The 19265-nt window shown below is 39.7% G+C and overlaps 1 protein-coding gene across 6 annotated transcripts in view; it reads right to left on the bottom strand.

Moving 5' to 3' along the window:
- The window catches only part of PDE4D (phosphodiesterase 4D), a 418117-nt gene that overhangs the window by 49003 nt on the left and 349849 nt on the right, over window positions 1-19265 (bottom strand). For all 6 annotated transcript variants that reach the window (XM_075739986.1, XM_075739987.1, XM_075739990.1 and 3 more), the window contains exon 6: window positions 3567-3679. In XM_075739986.1, the coding sequence (XP_075596101.1) occupies window positions 3567-3679 (113 nt within the window). The remainder of the gene's footprint in view (window positions 1-3566; window positions 3680-19265) is intronic.

Here is a 19265-nt window from a genome sequence, read left to right as displayed (position 1 = left end):
AAGAACTACGCCTATGGGTGCATCACAAATCTACCCATCAGTTACTTCATGTGCAATGCCTCCAGGCACTTGGAAATCTGCTTATCACAGAGATGGCTGGGAAATCAGACATCAACTGGATATTACAGTCATCCTGGTGTAACTTCAGCAGCCAAGCATCGTGCCTGGCTTCCTACAGATCCAACCTAGAGCATGTTTTCAAAGTTTTTGGGGTTACGCTTATTGTCACAACAGGCCTGGGCTCATCCGGAGATTGCGGGGAGCACCCCGTGCCTAGTGCTACGTGCAATTTTAAGCAGGGAGAAGAAGGATCTTTTCATCTATCTGCGTCATCCTGCTTTCAGTCATCCAAAGCTGTGAGCTGGCACGTCATAGACTACGGCTAATTGAGCACGAGGGGCATCTAAACAAAATAAATACCCTTGGATTGGGATATGCTAATACAAGTCCTACGCAGGCATTACTGATGGTAAGGGGATTCCACACAGACGCAATCAACCGTTCAGAATGCCAACTCGCTGCACAGAGAGGGATTGGACTCACCCCTGGCCTGCTTCAGGCATTCAGGACACACAATACTGTTTCCTCCCTGGGTCTTTTTTCCTCTAGTATGGCAGTTTTTGCATGATGGGCAAAAGTTCTTATCTGGTGCAGAACTCGATTCTTATACCACCCCTTATGTCTCGCACATGTTCACATAAATAAGGAAAACTAACACTGGTGAAAATGCTGTTATATGGAAAGAAAAAGGGGGAAATTAATAAGGGAAGTAGCTGCGAGTCTAGAAGAAAAACCCAATCAATTAATCTTGCAGGCTAGTTCTTAAAGAAATCCAGAGAAAGTGAAAGATAAAACACAGGGAGAAACCATGTTCTGTACCAACTACATTCCTTTTCCTGATTTTCACATCTGATGTTACAGGACTTATTCTTGGGATAGAGAGCTGGGTACTCTTGAATATTCATTGCTGTACTCAAGTCTATGTCCTTAGCCTTGAGCAAAGTTTCTCTACTTCAGATTCTCTATAAACTAAAACAGTATAATTTACCTATATGCCTCAGTTATGTCGCAGTTTGTGGTTATATTACAGTAGGAGGTAGTGTACAAATGTATACATTTTAATAATCAGGAATAAAATGATTCTTTAGAACTACCTGTCAACACACTTAAAATCCTCACTTAAAATTAAATTTTCCTCACATTATTATATGGGCTTGCCAGTTTATATTCAAGATTATTCACATTACAGTTAATGACACTGATTAACTTTATTATTTCTTTAAAAAAAAAAACAGAAAAAGCCCAACCACCAAACACTGAAAGATGTCACAGATTTCCACACAAGGGGGGCAAATTTCCCAAAAAAGGGGAAAAAAGTTTACCTTGAGAATTAAGTATGACCTGCAAAACCAAACAGCAGCTATCCCTTCCCAATTTAATAATACCAGGCTTTCCCAAATACTGCAACATGAAACACTAAGTAGCCATAAAGTATTTTAGACATGTACATCCATATTTGATAGATCAAGCAGACTGAAGCAATACATTACTGCAATGTAAAGACTGTAGCTTTGATGTAAAGCTTGGCATCATTCTTACTGACCTTCAGATTAACTATGACAACGAGGCTTACCACGCACCCTGCATCAATCCCCTGTCTGCATAATCTTATGTTGGAAGCAACAAGATGAAAAACTTTCTGAATCAATTTTCCTTTTCATTGGAATAAAAATATGTGAAGAACATTTATCCTGTAATCTACAGCAAACAATTCTTAAACCGGATCAAATACAAATAAAACACGGTATCAGATGTAACACCTTGGTGTTTACTTAAAGATGCAAAGCAGTTGTCACATCTTATTTTAAAAACCTCTTTAACTAAAAATCTGAATGTATTTGGCAAAACTTAAGACACATTGATTTGCAATTAGTTTTACCTTATTCTAAAACCAGCTTGTCCTCATTGTTCATAAAATATGCTTTAGGGAGGTAATAAATAAATACTTGAGGAAAGTCCAGGATCTTGTGACAGCGGCTATAGTGACAACACAAGCCAGAGAACTGACAGGTGTTCCAACTTGTTAGCAAAGAAACATCAGGCCCTACGTGTTGGTCTGATCTTACTTTCGTTGAAACCAATGTCACTAGATTCAAATAGTGCTAAAACGAAGACTCTGAAACCCTTGACTTTTTAACTTGCCAGTATGTATACAGTATGTCCTGAATAATGAGATCCTTCAACTGGCAGTAAAAACTGAAAACACAGTTCTCGCAATAGGGCAATGCCAGGCAGATGACTCTTAAAATAGAGATTTAATTACTGCTAAGAGTCTCTAAAGCACAAGGGATATTATATTATGGGACTAAACTACACAAGAGTGTGAACACCTCGCATCTTACACGTGGGGTGAGTTGAACATGGACTTAAAAATGCTTACTAAGAAACAGCAGATATTTAGTAAGGGCAGTCAAAGCAAGCTAGCAGAATTCTAAAATTGCATAAGCCAAGTCAAAACCACTTATTTTCTGACTTTAAAAAAAAAAAGTCCTAATTGCAACTAACATGGTTTATAGATGCTAAAATACAGATCATCAGCTGCTTTCACAAACATAAAAGGCAAAACCAGCCTATTAATTAAAACTTTCTTATTCTCTCTCATTGTATATGTAGCTCCCCAAATACTCAAAGTATCAGTTGATGACAAATCTAAAAAAAAAAAATTCTGAAGCAAAACAGCAGACTTACTAACTCTGCTTTAAAAGTTAACTCCAGAAATGTTGCTACATATTGTTTGCAAACTAAAATCACAAAAGAAAGTGTACTTATGAATGGAGCACGTGGAAACTCTATTTCAAACTGCAAAACAGACACGCACACGGAACAGATACCAGCACATAGTCCCCGGTTAACGGGCATCCTCTGCTTCCAGGATGGGAAGGAAGGGCACACTGTCTCAGAAGCACACCTCTGGATCTAAATGTCTGTCGTGACTATTGTGACGGCACCTCGGTTCTGAGCGTGTTCTTTCAAAACAAATCATGCTATGAGAGCCGTTAGCATTACTATTAACAAATAAAATTCAGTCTGCAGCTCCCCTGGGATCAAGAACTACTTTCATCACCTTTTCATGCCACATTCTACACCATTTCCTACGAAATATCCCTAGTTCAGAATGGGATGGTGTGAAAAGAAAGAGCAACTGAACGGACTATCGCCAACAGCCAAAACCAATTTCTTTTTGTTTTTAAATTGAGACACACAGCGAAACAGCGTAGCTTTCCAAGCCCTGCATCCCTTTCACAACTTGTCCTGAAGTTTAAGAAAACTCTGCATAAATCGCAACAAAAGCTTTCCCTGCACACAAGCGCGCATAAGACGACTGTTAACAGCCCGCGACAAGTTTCTCAGCCCGGGGCTGTTTCAGCCAGAGGACACCCCGGGGCTGCAAGCGCGACCTCCCCCGAGGCTGCAGCTCCGGCTACGCCGCCCCGCTCCCGCACCGGGCTGACGCGACCCGCGCCCCCGCCCCCGCCGTGGGAAGAGCCGCAGCCGCGGGATCCTACCTTGTTCGATGCCATTTCGCTGACGGAGTGCCTGGTCTGCAGGGTCTCCAGCTGGTCCAGGCACCAGTCCAGCTCTTCCAGGGTCTCGCTGGCCAGTTTTTGGTAGGCCTCCTCTGCGAAGAGACAGGGAAAGGCGTACTGAGTTCGCAAGCGTTTCACAGGGCTAACGGCGAGCTCCAGCGGGTCCATCCTCCGCTGCCCGGTGCCCACACATGAGTGCTGCTCCCTCATATTGCCAGTCCGGACCTCTTCGGAGCCACCGGGACGGCGAGCGGCACCGCTGGCAGAAACTTTCCGCCGTCCGGCCTGGCCTCGCCTCGCCTGCCCGCCCCACAGCCGGCCGCAGCGCCGCCCCCTCGAGGGTAGCGCTGGGCTCCGCGGGCGCGCAGCGGTCCCGCGGCGGCGGAGCGGCGCAGGCAGCCGTGAATCACCCCGCTTCCTGTTTTCGCAGCTCCGCCGGCCGCAGGGCTGCTGGCGGGCACCCGCTGCCCGCCCCCCCCGTGGTTCCGCTCACACACACCCCGCCGGGAGCCGCTGCGGGTGGGGAGCCCCGCAAAACCCGGCGCGGAGCCGGCCCCACCGCGGGCACCCACCGGCCGCCGCTGAGCGGCCCTCCCCATATTATCTTAACTACCCTACCGTGAGAATTAATTGGTTAATGTTTATAAAGTCTGGGCAAGATGTAAAAACCTGTGTAAGTGCTCGGGATAAAGATGATCCGTCGCACACAAAGTATCACATGTTGGCTGTCAGGGGAAAAGAAAAAGGAAAAAAAAAAAAAAATCCTGATGAAAGTTTTGGAACTGGACCAGCAACACAATATGGGACATGGGCCTAGTAATGGTATGGAAAGACATAGTTTAACCAAAACTGCTGTATATGACATTGGACCTAACTGTTCTACAGAACTTACACAGAGGAATCTATTCCCTTCTTCAGTAACTCTCCAAGAGCAGGAGATTGGTTGTTACTATGCAAATGATTTCAGAAAAATAATCCCATGTCTAGGGTGACAGTATCACCTACAAAGGCTGGCTTTTTTTGGTTTTGTTTTTGGGTTTTTTTTAATGTACATCAGCATGGGAGAATGCTTCTCCACACTAAATTCAGAACTGAATGAGTTTTAGCCCAGGCACGCTGTCTTATAAGCTATGTAACTGAAACATCAAGTTTTGAAACTCCTGGACTGCATGCTTCTGTATCAGCTATGTGCAAATGTAACTCCAAGGTAAAGAAATGTTTGTTCAGAGGGTTTGTTGTTCCGATCTAAAACATCTCTCTTAACTTGTTTCACATCAAATTAACCTTATTTTCAAAATGTCAGACAAGCAAAAAATCAAGCAAACAAATTAAAACTCCTTTTCAAATAAAACACACCAGCATGGACTACTGCCAAGTAGCTCAGTGCATTACTGTTCAATATCAAGGATAATAGATTCGTATCTTTCTACATTTCAGAGCACATGCTCAAAAACTTTGGGTTCCTTCACAGCTGTTAAACTTTGCATACTTGTGGCTAGTGCAAAAACACTCCACAATTTTGAAAAACGTCCATCCATCTTTGGAAAAAGGCAATATATGAGAAGAAATTTGGATTGAGATTAATTGCCAGAACCATTTAAAGAAACTTTTGCAGTGCCTGCCTGTATCATGATTAATGTGCCACTTCAGCAAACACAACACTAACAAAAAACATCCCCATTGAATTGTAAACACTGTCTTTCAGATGTGTCACACTTACTATAAATGCTATCTGATCCAAAAAATTCCCTGGCAAATAAAGTCAGGATTTTCCAGCATGTTTATTCATCAAAAGAGAATCTGTGACGTTCTGCAACACAGCAGACATCACAGATCACTAGTTCTTGAACATGACTGGTTTACTGACCTCAGTGTAGATTTCAGCAGCAGCAGCAGTGGAAATAGAAACAGCTTTGTTTCTAACATGTTTGCAAGTCTACTGTGTTAAACGCTTTCAATGAAGCAGAGATGTGGTTAACATATGCGTGGTTATCTGATGGCCTTATACAATCTTTCATTGAGGATAAAATGCATAATGCAGTGAGGTAAAATTAATCTGTATGACGTTATTTTGTTGCTAGCCTGCAGCCTGCCCTTTCGTAGTTCTTGAAAATCAGATATTGGGAAACTTGTGTTTTTCTTCACAAGTAAACATCATCCCTTCTAATACCTAAGAGAGTAAGAGGGTAAGGCTTTTCCAAGTATGAAAGCAACAACATAAATTTGAGGGATACCATACTTAGGTAAAAGTAATAAAACACTCAGTTCATTATTTATTTTAGAACTTTTTTTTTTCTTGTTATCCATGTAGCAACAAATATATATTACCAACAGCACCTCACATTCAGGAATCTTTATCTACTATGCACCTTCCCAGCATATCTCAAAGCACATCAGAAAACAGAATCCATCACTCACAAGGAAGTTCCATCACCCTTAGGATGTTTCTCACCATCTGTCATTTCTGACTCCCACACTTCAAGAGTCTGTGGCTGCCGTGGGAACCTGAATGACCACTCAGACTAAGTAAACTGATGGCCAATGCTAGGCTAAAGACTTGCTGGACTTAGCACCTCCTGCCACTTCTCAGATCTCAGAACCATCAGGCCAGCCCTGATAGCTTATGTGGAAGTAAAAGAGTTTCTAACTGGTGACAAAGTACCCCTCAAACAAGCGTGTTTGCTTTGTTCCCACAGCTCTGAAGCTCAGAACAACCATAGGAAAGCATTTTTCTAAACAGTACCGAAGCTCTAAATTTGGCCCACACTTCTGTTGTTACACAACATGGTGGGAAATGTTGTCGAGGTTAGCAGCATTTCTAGCATAACACCCTGTCACTAAGTGAAGAATAAAAAAAATAAGTATCATCAGCCACACAGCTTTGACAGCCTCACAACACTGTTTCTGACCTCTGTGTTACCTCTAAGGTAGCACCCTGTAATCAGTCCAGCCAGGACCGATCTACTAATCAGGTTTTTTGGTATAGGTGCGTGATCACATGATTAAGCTTCCCTCCTTCTCGGCCCTCCCCCAGTGATGAAGTGCTAAAACAGATGAACTTCTGTAAATGAGACGGGTTTGAAATGTCAAAGGTTCTTTTTATATCTCATTACGATTTAATACGAGGGAGAGAAATACAGTTGAACACCAGTTGTTTCAACAATTTGCATGTTATTTCATATATGCTTTTAGAAAAAAGGAAGTGACAGCAAATGTTCTCTTTACAGTTCACAGATTACTACAAACAATTCCACCACATGTAGCTTTCAGTACGGTACACAGAAAAAAACGAATGAAAGGCTAGCAGAAAGAAAAAGCTCAGCCACAATCATTTGGCACTGCACACCTATTATTTTAAAAAGGATGTTCTACTGTCTGTTTTTATAAAAGTTTTGATTCTCAACACAGCCCCTTACACAACACCACAGATAGCTGCATTTGTATTCACACCCTTAATTTGGGAACAACTTCTGTTCAAAATTTTCAAAGGGGAAAATTAGTATATGGCAATAATTAGGAATAGTGTCCACTTTACTTAACCGTTCATCATGATTTTCATAAACAGTGTCCTACTATTCCCAGAGAACAAAAAGCAATACTAGACTTCTACTAGCACTCAAGTGTATTTGCACTAACCTTCACAGTACTTTAAGGAATTTTGGTACAGCAGAAGGAAAAGGTAAGTACAGATTCTTCATTGTTGTCTGGTTGGTTGAGATTATCCAAGTGATGCAAAGAGGCTGGAAAGGAGTTGACTTAGCAAATGCACAGCAAAGGGCTTTGACCACTGTTTTGCCTTAAAATGGGAGCGTCTTGAAGGTAAGACAAGGTCACTGCCAAACAGTGGTGTGATCCAGGTAGGCTTGGCTTGTGTATTGTCTTTTGGAGGTGCCAGTAGCTGGACAAAACTCTGGAAACCTCCAGGCTACTCTAAATGAAGACGAGCTGAAGATCTACCGTGAGACTCAGACTCTGGACATCTTCCATGAATTATCTGACTTTTTGCCCTTCTACCTAGTGTAAGGTTGAAGTTTGGAGCAACAGAATTGCTGGACCAAGAGTTTCAGTTTCTCTTACTATTACAGCATTTCAAAAAAATCCTCTGTGGTTCAAACTAAGATTTTTTTCTGTAAATGAGGATTTTCGTACTTACAACCTTAACTGATGGCCTATATATTGAAGTGACTGACATTTTAGGCAATCTTGGCACCTTCTGTTAAATGTAGCCATATTAATACTGATTCAACATAAATATAGCATCCATTTTCTTAGTCACCCATTTTACAACTGAAAAAAAATCATTTTATTTTTAGGTTTTACTGAGAAAATTGTAAATATTGTGACTTAAAATGCTATCTTTGTGGAGTGTTCATATGTCTTACTGTTGCCCAAATGTAATTATGAAAGATATTTTTGTTTAACATGTAGAAATTTGCAGACATCCCTCCACAATCACATGTAAAACTAAATACTCTTGATCAGACTTTGCAACGAGCATCTGGGAAGACAACTCAGCTGCAGCAGATTTCTCAGAAACTGTTTTGATGCTCCCACTCTGAACACTCACTTTCTTCCATGCCAAGAATCTCTCCAAGTTTCCACTCTAGTGAGGAAAAATCCTTTGTACCAGTTAGTAGCCTTATGCATAGACAAACTGTGTCCAAACGAGCAGGGTGATGACCTGCAGGAGTCCCTCAACATACTGCTTTATGTAATGCCATTAGCACTAGCCATAGGCTACAGAAACTGCCTTATCTCCTCGAACAGAGAAGGCAGTATCCTCCAGGAAATAATAGGAGCAAAATTATGAAGTCCAGTTATGCACAACTTGTCAAAATACTTGACTATACTTATAAAAAAAAGGACCATATAAAGAAGTACATATGACGTGAGGATCTAGGAAAAAATGTGGGTTTTCCCCCTAGCATTTTGTATGTCTCAGAGAAATCCACATCATACGCCATATAACAATCTCTCTATACCCTAAGACTGTATTTCAAGGGTAAAGGTATGAACAGCATGTGTTAGCTGCAGGTATCTACAAAGTAGTTATTGGGCTCTTGGAAAAGGTCTATTATAGTTAGTTCAGAGTAAATAAGGCACTTTTGACTCATAAATATAGAAGAACTGTTGCATTAGGCTCTCACTATGTAGTTCAGTTTCACTGCATGGGGATGGGGATGTTAACTTGTGCTGGCTTCCTCTCTTTTTTTCTGTTAAATATTTGGTCCACTTCTTGGAAAAAAACTTTGGAACAAAGTTACTCATACTGATATAATTTGTTGTCAAGTCTAGAAGTATTTCTGTATTAAGTATTTGCGAATTCATCCTCAGAAACAGTCTTGCAATGCCAGAGCAATACAGCAGAATATCAGAAAGTAACTTTCATTGAAGCCAAGCAGAAAAAGACACATTCAGCACATACATCGTATTTAAATATTTTACTGCTTTAATGACAGCAAATGTTTGTGGTGTGAATGTTTAAATCCACTCTTTGCTCTTATCAAATATCCATCAGGGCCAAATGAATGTTCTTCTGTTACCACACATCCCTACCCAGTGCTCCCTTCCCCTCTGAACACTTTGGCAAAAGACTAACACATTCCTTACTCCACTGCGTGTAAGAATCTGCCAGAAGGACCACTGTCACTCACTGGGGAAAAGAAGTAAGCTCTTCCATCAAGCAATCAACCTTGCTCAAAATAAAGAAAAAGAGGAAAGCTCTTGATTTTCAAGTAGCAAAATATTATTTGCAGGCATTTTTATCGCTTTCTTTTCATTAACAAACTGCATTTTGAGAAAAAGTCTCTTTTTTAAATCTCCTTTTTTCCCAACAGTTGTAATTCTGTTGATTCTGTACTCTGAGGCTTGTGGGCAAGGAGTTCAAGAATGGATTCATTGCTCAAGCTGCTTTCTTATCTTATTTCTTGTATCACACAAAGAATGTTTTTTCTAGGTGAGAGGATGTATCCTCAAGATCAGTTCCCCTTGCAGCTGTAAAACAGTTTGTTTCTCAGGAGGATACTGCTGTTGATTCAACACAATGAGAGAAGTGAGAAATAGTCAAAGTGGAACAAGATCAGAGGCAATAGGCACATACTGAAACACAGGAGGTTCCCTCTGAACATAAGAAAACACTTTCTACTGCAAGGGTGACCAAGCACTGGCACAGGTTGTCCTGAGACGTTGCAGAGACTCCATCCTTGGAGATCTTCCAAAGCCTTCTGGTCATGGTCCTGGGCAACTGGCTCTAGGTGGCCCTGCTTGAGGACGGATATTGGGCTACATGACCTTCAGAGGTCCCTTCCAGCCTCAACCATTCTGTGATTCTGTGATTAAATTAGCAGTTTAAAAAAATAAAAGCAATTTTGGAAAAAAGTGGTTCAAATAGACATGCTGTCATGTTTGCTGTTCTGTAATAGTCTCGGACCCTAGTAGAAGGGATAAAATGATATTACATTGTCCCCATCAGGATTTTGCTGAAGAACTCAACTTGTAGATATTATTCTGGCCATTATGAGGAACACAAGAAATACAAATCATGAAATTTGCATGTGTAAAAACTTTACTGTTAAAAAGACCTACTAACAATTTTGTTTTCCTACTTTCTTAGAACATATGATCAGAACACAAAGGAATAGCTCAAGTTTTTGTCAAAAAAAATACAAGCCCATTAGAAACCATCAACTTCACTTTTAAGCAGATGACAGCTGGTTTCATCTGAGTCATTAATAGCTCCAAGACCCAGAAACCCTGTTCTGCCACAAAATCTTTATTATCAGCTGGAACTTCTTTAGATAAAGCTGAAATGTGAAAATTGGGGGTCCCATCTGGGAAAGAATTTCAGGATCCCTGTTTCATTTTGAGAGTTCCTCAAAACTTTACAAATGCATATTCAGAAATTACTGCAGAATAAAATAAAAATAAAGACATATGCAAGTACCAGAACTAACAAAGTCTGTTTCCTTAAGCATTTCTATCTCCTGGTTGATTTGACTTCTGAACTTCACAACACACAATGGTGCAGCCTGAGCTCACACTATATTAAAAAATTGTAAATGCCAAAGTTTAGAAAAAGCTTCAACTGGTCTTTGCCAAAGAAACCTCAACAGAATTTCCAGTGTCTGATAAAATGGGAAAGCCAAATGAAAGCTTTCCAAGAGTTGAGGCATTCATATTGGCTCTTCTCCATCTAGATCCTCTGGTGTCTTACAAGAAAAGCGGTCAAACTGAAGGTTTTTTCCTTAAATGACAGTGTTAATAGCCTCCTCTACAAAGTTGCCCATTTTTACATAGTTTATATTGAATAAATTCCATAAATCACTACCTCACTATCAGATTTAGCTAACAGCGGTCAATTATTTCGAAAGCTAATAGGTTGCTGCTAGTACTACATACCTATTTCCAAAGGAAAGCACTCTAAAAATGTCCAGAGTGTTTCTGGTGGTAATTCTAATTTGAACCAGATTTGCATGATATTGATAAGATAGACTAAATGAACTGATATCAGGCAAGAGAGAGCAGCTGGAGACAGGCTTTATCTCAGGGCCCTGGATGCTGCAGGAGAGAGGAAACCTGTCAGAGGAAACCTTGCCCCAGCTGGGTAGCAGGAAGCCTGCTCTCTTTCCAACAAAGCAAAAGGAGAAATACAAGATCACACAACTTCATTCATCTTCCTTCCTGAAAGCAGCAGAAAGGGTAGTAGCAGGAATGCATTTTCCTCCTTCCCTTTTATGAAACTGTTGTTCCCTTCACACTCAGTTAGCTGGGGTGTATTACACGGCTACACTTCTGCACTCTTCCCTAAACTAAGAACACAAGCAATCAATAAACATCGCTTTTAGCTTCAATGTTTATTTATTTTTTCATGCTTCCTTCTCAGGTCAAGTGATGTCTGAATCAGTCTTTGGGCTAGCAGCACACTCTGTATCACTGGACTCTTGTGCCCTACTAAAGATAACAGAAAAAATGTGAAATTCCTACCTGAATGGATACTCTTGATGGATTATTCCTAGTATGTGGTGAATCAGACCCTCACTCTATAAAATCTACAGATCATCTACTGCATCTCCTGTAAAATTCCACATTTATCTCTGACACTGCTGAAGAAATGAATAAACCTTTTGCCCATAAATTATAAGACGAAGTAGGTGGATAAACTTAGTTTAGTTTTAATAAACTAATTCTAATAGAAACTTTACTGTTATCATAAAAATTTTTATAGTATCTTTTGGTTTAGTGTCATTGCTTATTACGTTCAGAATATTATTTCAGTAAGGACCAAGAGCCCCATTCAGGATTAGATCTCCTTAAATAATAGACGGTGCAAATACATCAAAACTGTGGGTCTTCTCAGTTTTTTAAGCACAATCTCACTTCCTATTTCTGCTGGTTTTAAGATAATACTGTTTCCACTGGTTTGATCTTTGGCTTTTGAAGAGGAACACAAACACTACTTTGAAAATCAGATACACCTCACTATTATTAGATTTATGTCATAGATAAGAAACCTACAGTTTAAACTGAATGAACTGTGTTAGTCATACGCTTTCTTTACACTGGACACTGAGTCAATCATTATTTCTGCTACACTTCTGTGTCATACTGCCTCGGGAAATTATTCCACAGGCTACTAACCCTTGCACTGACACTGTATGTATCAGTCACTGTTTCTGTGGCTGTGAAAAGGCCAGGCTGGGAGACGGTTTGTTTTGGATGACAGGTAGGCAATGGACAAACGTCATCCAGCAAAACCACAAGACAGCTCAACCTGATCCTCCATGTGCTGAGTTGAAAACACGACAAACACTGTGTCAGTCTTTCCCTTACAGCAAATTTCAGCTCTTTCACAATATTCATTAACAGTTAATTTCCCTGAAACCCACAGGAGGACTTTTTTCCCTTGTGTTTTCTTTTAGAAGCCCCGCACCAAATGCTTGGCATTGATTTACGTGGTGCCACACTCTTGTTATTAACTGATGACCTGCCCCTAACTTTTAGGTGGATGAAATAACAGACCAAAAGTAGGGTAAGAATGAAAAGGTTCAGGTGAGATACATTACAATAATGATTAACCCACCTCATTCTGAACTTTTTTTTTTTTTTTTTTTTTGAGAAAGATTGCTCAACATGGTCTTTTCTCCTCCCATGGACATAGGTCCAAATTTGAACTGATGGGAAACTTTTTCCATCCCAGAAAATTTTTGAGATTTAAAAAAAAAACCCAAACCATATACAAATCCTACTCTATAGAATGGTAACACCAAATTGCTTCAAAGTTGGTGGGTTTTTTTTTTCCTGAAATGCAATAAAAGAAAATCTTACCCTAAAATAGCCTGATTATTATGCAACTGTCCTGGAACAGAGAGGGTTCAAAATTTTCTACTAGTTTCCCACGTCCTATGTGAGCATCCTGAATGCAGAGTTGTTGACTATTTTTGAGGTGGATCTGTTGACCTTTTTCTGCTCAAGTTCTTCTGGTATGGATAAATAATAAAAAGGAAGTTTCTCCCTTCCTAGCCCTGCAAATCATCAGTATTTCTGTGGCTCAACTCTTCACTTATTTATACAAAGTGGAGCAGCTCCCAGAGAAGATGTTGAGATGGACACTACAACTGCATTGTTTGAGATACCTCCCCTTCCTCATTATCATGAGGATGGGGAGATACTTCAGCCTGGGAATGCCCTTGTATTGCTATTCTCTTAACACTCTCTAAGGGAGCTCAGAACTTTTTTTCCAAAGTACACTTCAGTGATAGTGGTACACTTCCACAAAAGTTTTTGGGTTTTGAAAATTATTATTTTCTAGTAAAAAATAAAACTAAGATTTCTGAAACTCTGAAAATAATCACATACATTTGGCAATCAGTCTGGGATCTGAGCAGAGGGAATTGTTGTAGGTTTAATAGTTCTACCTGCGGCTCATGTGCAAATTTGCCCTAAGAATGAAGGAGCCTTAACAAGCTCACTAATGATTCCTCATCAGTGTTGCAAAAGGAAACTTGGCACAGTAAAGAATCAAAAACTTGTTTCTCAAAATGTTTGATATCCTAACACCAAGAAAGAGCACTGTGGAATAAACATCTGTGCTTTGTGACTCAATTCATCATTCAAAGTACCTTGTCCTTAATCCTAGGACACCATCATGCAAAGAGATGATTTCAACATATCAGCAGGTTTTTTTCCCCCCTTTTTCTCCTGAAAGATGAGGTTTGTTAATCATATTTTAAGACTATCTTTACCAGGTGATCTACAGCTGTCCAAATTTCAAAGCATCATTTCTATAAGACTTTCTCATCTCCATGAGTTTCAAAGGAAATACTGGAACACACCCAAAGAAACACAAATAATGGTATTTTTCACTATGGATAATTTCTTTCCTCTGTGCACAAACCTGTAACTGGACCCTATAGCTCTGCGCCAGTATCCTACACAAGAACTGCACTGTCTGTTGTAGGATATAAAACCAAGCAGAAATCCACAGACCCAAGTGCAGAATCATTAAAGTTCTGCAGCTCAAGGTATGAATATGAAACAGCAGGAATATAGAGACATTACAGTAAGAGAGTAATCAGTTGTCCAGGTCTGGGAGATCTGGTAAAAGTAATCCGTGGGTTTTCTGCCAGCACGGAGGATATAATCAAAGGAAATCTCCTCTGTTACATGTTGTCAGGAAAAACCAGCTTTTTCCTAATTCAGATGTAGTCTACATTGTTTTATTCTGCTCCATCTTCTACTAAAAACCTCTCTAATTTCTAATTGTGTACATTTATTCACATTTACTACAGCAAGCTTGACCTTAATAAAGACTATTTCATGTTAAAAGTAAAAAAAGAATCATTCAGGATGGCTGCTCATTGCATGGGCCACAACAGTCTGAAATGTTGCAGTTGCCAGCAGGTCCCTGACAGCAGTGCTGTGCAGCGCTCTCAATTTTTAAAGCAACTTGAAAGGGGCTATTATTACATTTTGAGAGAGGATCAAATTGCACTTCTTTTAAAATAAATAACAATAGTGTGGAATCTAATAACAACTTTAATGCAGTACCTTCCTTAAATAGTGTAAGAGTGGATTAACAAACCATATCTAAATTATATCCATTTACATTACATTCATATTACTCAACACTAACACACAAAAGCAGCGGCATGGCAGTTACAGATTGGTACAGTGCGCTGCACAACTGACAACAAAAAGCTATATAGATTATAGGACCTACCTGAAACTACAAGAGCAGTTTAGCCATGAACGTTTTTCCAGATAAGCCAGCCATGTCTACAAACACTAACTTCATTTTTGACAAATATATCATAATATTTTAAACTGCCAGCCATGTGACTGCCTACTAACTACTGTAGCTTAGTGTTGATTTAGAGGAAAGGACACCAACTTCTGATTTAGGAGCACCTTATCCCACTGCATGTTCCTGAACGCACTGTGTCAGTGTGACCCAACATGACTCTACATTTCCTTTGAGACCCGAAGAGTTCAAAACTTCTCGTAAAATGGTTTTATTCTGCTTGGCAAAGCTTGCTTAGTCATCTGTTAGAACCAGTTTCAAAAGTGCTGGTTGTTTCTTCATAAAATTTCAGCTCATTTTAAGTTAACTAGATTTATGTGTGTAGTTTGATAGAGCAAGTGATGCTGTGCCCAGGCAAATCAGCACTGGCTTTTTTTTTTTTTTTTTTTTTTTCCCCCCCTTAATCTATTTAGCAACTTTCCATGTTACGGGAAGTTCGCTATGATATAGTGCTCAGGTCACAGGAAGTTTTACTACAGCTCAGATTCTTTAATTCTGGCTTAGGAACAAAAGAAGTTTATAAAACAACAGGAAAAAGCCTCAAAAAAGAGGCAGCACAGCAGACAGGTCTCAAGAGTAAGCAATCTCAGTTATTGCTAAACAGGTTCTCAGAAACCTGCATTTATTATACCTTAATTGGTATTTTTCTATTTTGTAATATTTGTTCATTAGTTTTAATTCACTAGAATTTTTGTATTTTTTTAATATATATATTTATGTATAGGTTTTTTTCCATGCTAGCCATACTTACATAGATCTCTATCACGTGTGATAAACATTTTTCTGCACCTGAGTACATTTGTCCTTCCAAAACTTGTATCAAATTACCTGGTGATGAAACATGGACCATAGAGAAATGTCATCTTCCATCTCAGCCCAAATCTGCTCAGTAATAGCTCCTTGTTATAAATTACTAATGTCACCACATTGCTGGTGGAAAAGGTTTAAGAGAGCTAATATGCTTGAAACAAGAAGAGCTAAGACAGCTCAAGCTGTTTAAATTGCTGATCTGAGCTAAATAAGCTGATTTTGTCTGGACTATATTAGGAAGCACACACAAAAATTACTTCACTGTGAAACAAATTTGGGCAGCCTGTAGTAACCTCTGTGATAAGAACCTGAAAGAGGACATCTGCCTATGGCTTTAAATCGTGATATATCCCTAAAAGCTCAAAAAGAAAACAAAGTAAGACCTGTGGTGCTCCTCAGTTCTCAAGTCTCAAGACTTCAGCATGAGAACAATTATGCTTGTTGCTCTAATTATTCTACAGAAAAGTAGTTGCTTCTCACAAGCTGACACAATGAACATTGGTAGCTTTACTACAAAGTTGTTCCTGCAACCCCATAAAATATCTGGTATATACACTTCATTTTACAGCTATTTATTCAGGAACTATTAAAAAGATTTTCTCTTTTGCATAATGCATCTATATTATTAGATCAATTCTTGGTTACATCTGAGACTACATGTAAAGAGTGAACATCTTTTATTTTTTACCAGAATTACTTTCAAAATTCAAAATATTTTTTTGTTTCACAAACCATCTCCATGAACCAGAAAAAAAAAGTATAAAAACCAGGAAATGAAACTTCCTGAGAACTCATCTCTATACCAGACCTTTGGCAACATGTAAAGACACATACTGTGTTAGTATAAATGAGCAGAAACAATTTGCAAAATACTTTTTTTTTCCGGATGTCTACCTATGTTTAAATCTTTTGGTCAACCTCAACCAAACCTAGCAGATGTGTGGAGATTTCAAACATACTACATTCTGGCAAGTTTCTTGAAAATAAGTCACCAACTAAAGACAAAACCTTTATAAATGCCTCAGTGAAGAGATGCATAATGGGCTCACTGTACCTGTAGAGCATACAGAAGCTGCAAAGGAGAGAGGGTTATGCATTGGTAGGGAAAACTTCCACTGGAAGTTGTATTTGTTAGAAACAAAGGAATCTAACAGTCAGAAATAAATCCATAGGAAACCAAACTTAGCTAAGCCTGCTGCTAGCAGAACTATCTGTTTTCTTTAAAAAAACCTGATTAAAGTTGGGGGTTTTTTTAATCCAATCATTTCATGCAGTCATTGGAGTTATTTTAATGTCATCATAAGAATGCTGGATAGTTGGTTTTGGTTTGGTTTTTTTTTTTTTTTTTCATTTTTGCCAAATGAAATAAATATAAGTCCTGAATAACCTTTCTTTTTCTTTCTTCCCCTTATAGAATCCAATTTCAGTACCCTACATGGATGTGCCTGTGGTGATACACACACAGAAGGTGCCCAGCTTTACTCTGAACTCTCACAGAGACTTCCCTCGCAAGAGAAGGAAGGCAATTAGGAGGGAAAGTGATCTTTCTATTTACAAGCTAATCAAATATGGTAAAGGCAAACATGAGAAAATATGGGACACAGCACAAGAATTTTTATTTCCATGAGGAAAGTAATTCCTGAGCAGACAAACTATTTTCTCCACATACTAATGCATTTACTGTCTAAGATGTGCAGTTACGATACAATTCTTTCAAGTAACAGATACAAGAAAATGCAGGAGCTGGCTGTACTTTCTGTACAAAACTGACTGCCTAAGCCATTTTTGTAGTGTTGGTGCCGAGAAGCCAAGAACCAGTGGTAAAGAACAGATGGTATAGCCATTGTATGAAATATAGCCTTTACTTTAAAAAATAAATCCAAATACCTAACTCAAATCTTAATTTAAGGTATGAGTGAATGGAGCTTCTAAAGAATATTCTCATCTGATAAAAAAGTGGAATAAATTGAAAGAAAGTACTTGTAAGTTTTTAAAAGAGTTGTAAAAGGCAGAGAGGAAATGCTGGCCCCTGTGTGCCTCTCCCAGCAATTACTGAGAGGCTGTTGGTGGGACGTCACTCTTGCCTGTGGCAGCCCTTGCTTCAATCCCAAAAGTATAAAACAAAGTAATGCAACAAAGTTTGTATATATCATGTTTCCGAGAATGGATCAAAAATAGTTTGCAGAGGATAATTTTGCCAGGGAAGGACAGACATTTTAAAATATTTTCAGCTAAAATGCAGGTATTGTAAATTAAGATAAATGCAATTTTTAAACTATATTATGTGTCATATTTTAGGGACTTCAGTTCATCTTTAAACTTGGGCAAAAATGCGCTACTGCCAATTGTTTTTTGAGGGAAGAGAGACTGAATAATGTGGAAGAGGAAAGCAATAGTTTCAAATCAGCTATTGTGTGAACTAGCAGATACCTTTTAATAGGAGCTATGAAGATGGTGAACGAACAGATTAAGAAGAAGCACAACAGGATGGGTGAGCGATATTCTTCCAGAAAGAGGCAGGTACACGTAACTTCCAGTGAGGGCAACCCAAACTCATGGTATCCTTTTAACTGCAAAGGAAGCTCATGAAATACGTGAAGGAAAGAGAAACCAGCAGTCACTATATCTCCAAAAGTAAGAAGTGGAAGCACCAAGGAAAACTCAGGTTCATTGAGAGCAGCCCTGAGGAGAAGGACTTGGGGGTATTGATTGATGAAAAGCTCAACATGAGCTGGCAGTGTGTGCTTGTAGCCCAGAAAGCCAACCATGTCCTGGGCTGCATCAAAAGAAGCGTGACCAGCAGGTCGAGGGAGGTGATCCTGCCCCTCTACTCTGCTCTGGTGAGACCCCACCTGGAGTACTGCGTCCAGCTCTGGGGGCCCCAGTACAGGAGAGACATGGAGCTGTTGGAGCGAGTCCAGAGGAGGGCCACGAAGCTGATCAGAGGGCTGGCGCACCTCTCCTATGAGGACAGGCTGAGAGAGTTGGGGTTGTTCAGCCTGGAGAAGAGAAGGCTCTGGGGAGACCTTCTTGTGGCCTTTCAATACTTAAAGGGGGCTTATAAGAAAGGTAAGAACAGAATTTTTAGTAGGGCTCGTAGTGATAGGACAAGGGGTAATGGTTTTAAACTAAAAGAGGATAGATACAGAGGCTGCTGATACGCAGAAAGGATATGACATCAAACTGCAGATGGTGCATTTGAACAAAGACCTTCTGAGACTTTATGGGATTAAGTCCATTGCAAGCCTGAGCTGGTGGGAAAACTGTGGCAGAGGGGAGACCTAATTGCAGCATTCCAGTACCTAAAGAGGGCCTACAGAAAAGATTGAGATGGGGGGTTTATCAGGGAATGTAGTGATAGGACAAGGGGTAATGGGTTTAAACTAAAAGAAGGTAGATTTTGATTAGATATAAGGCAGAAATTCTTTACTGTTAGAGTGGTGAGGCACTGGAACAGGTTGCCCAGAGAGGTTGTGGAGGCCCCATCCCTGGAAGTATTTAAGACCAGGTTGGATGGGGCTTTGGGCAACCTGGTCTAGTGGAGGGTGTCCCTGCCTATGGCAGGGGGG

Source organism: Balearica regulorum, chromosome Z, assembly GCF_011004875.1.
Source record: "Balearica regulorum gibbericeps isolate bBalReg1 chromosome Z, bBalReg1.pri, whole genome shotgun sequence".
NCBI classification, from domain to species: domain Eukaryota; kingdom Metazoa; phylum Chordata; class Aves; order Gruiformes; family Gruidae; genus Balearica; species Balearica regulorum.
This window is presented reverse-complemented; position numbering and strand designations above follow the sequence as displayed.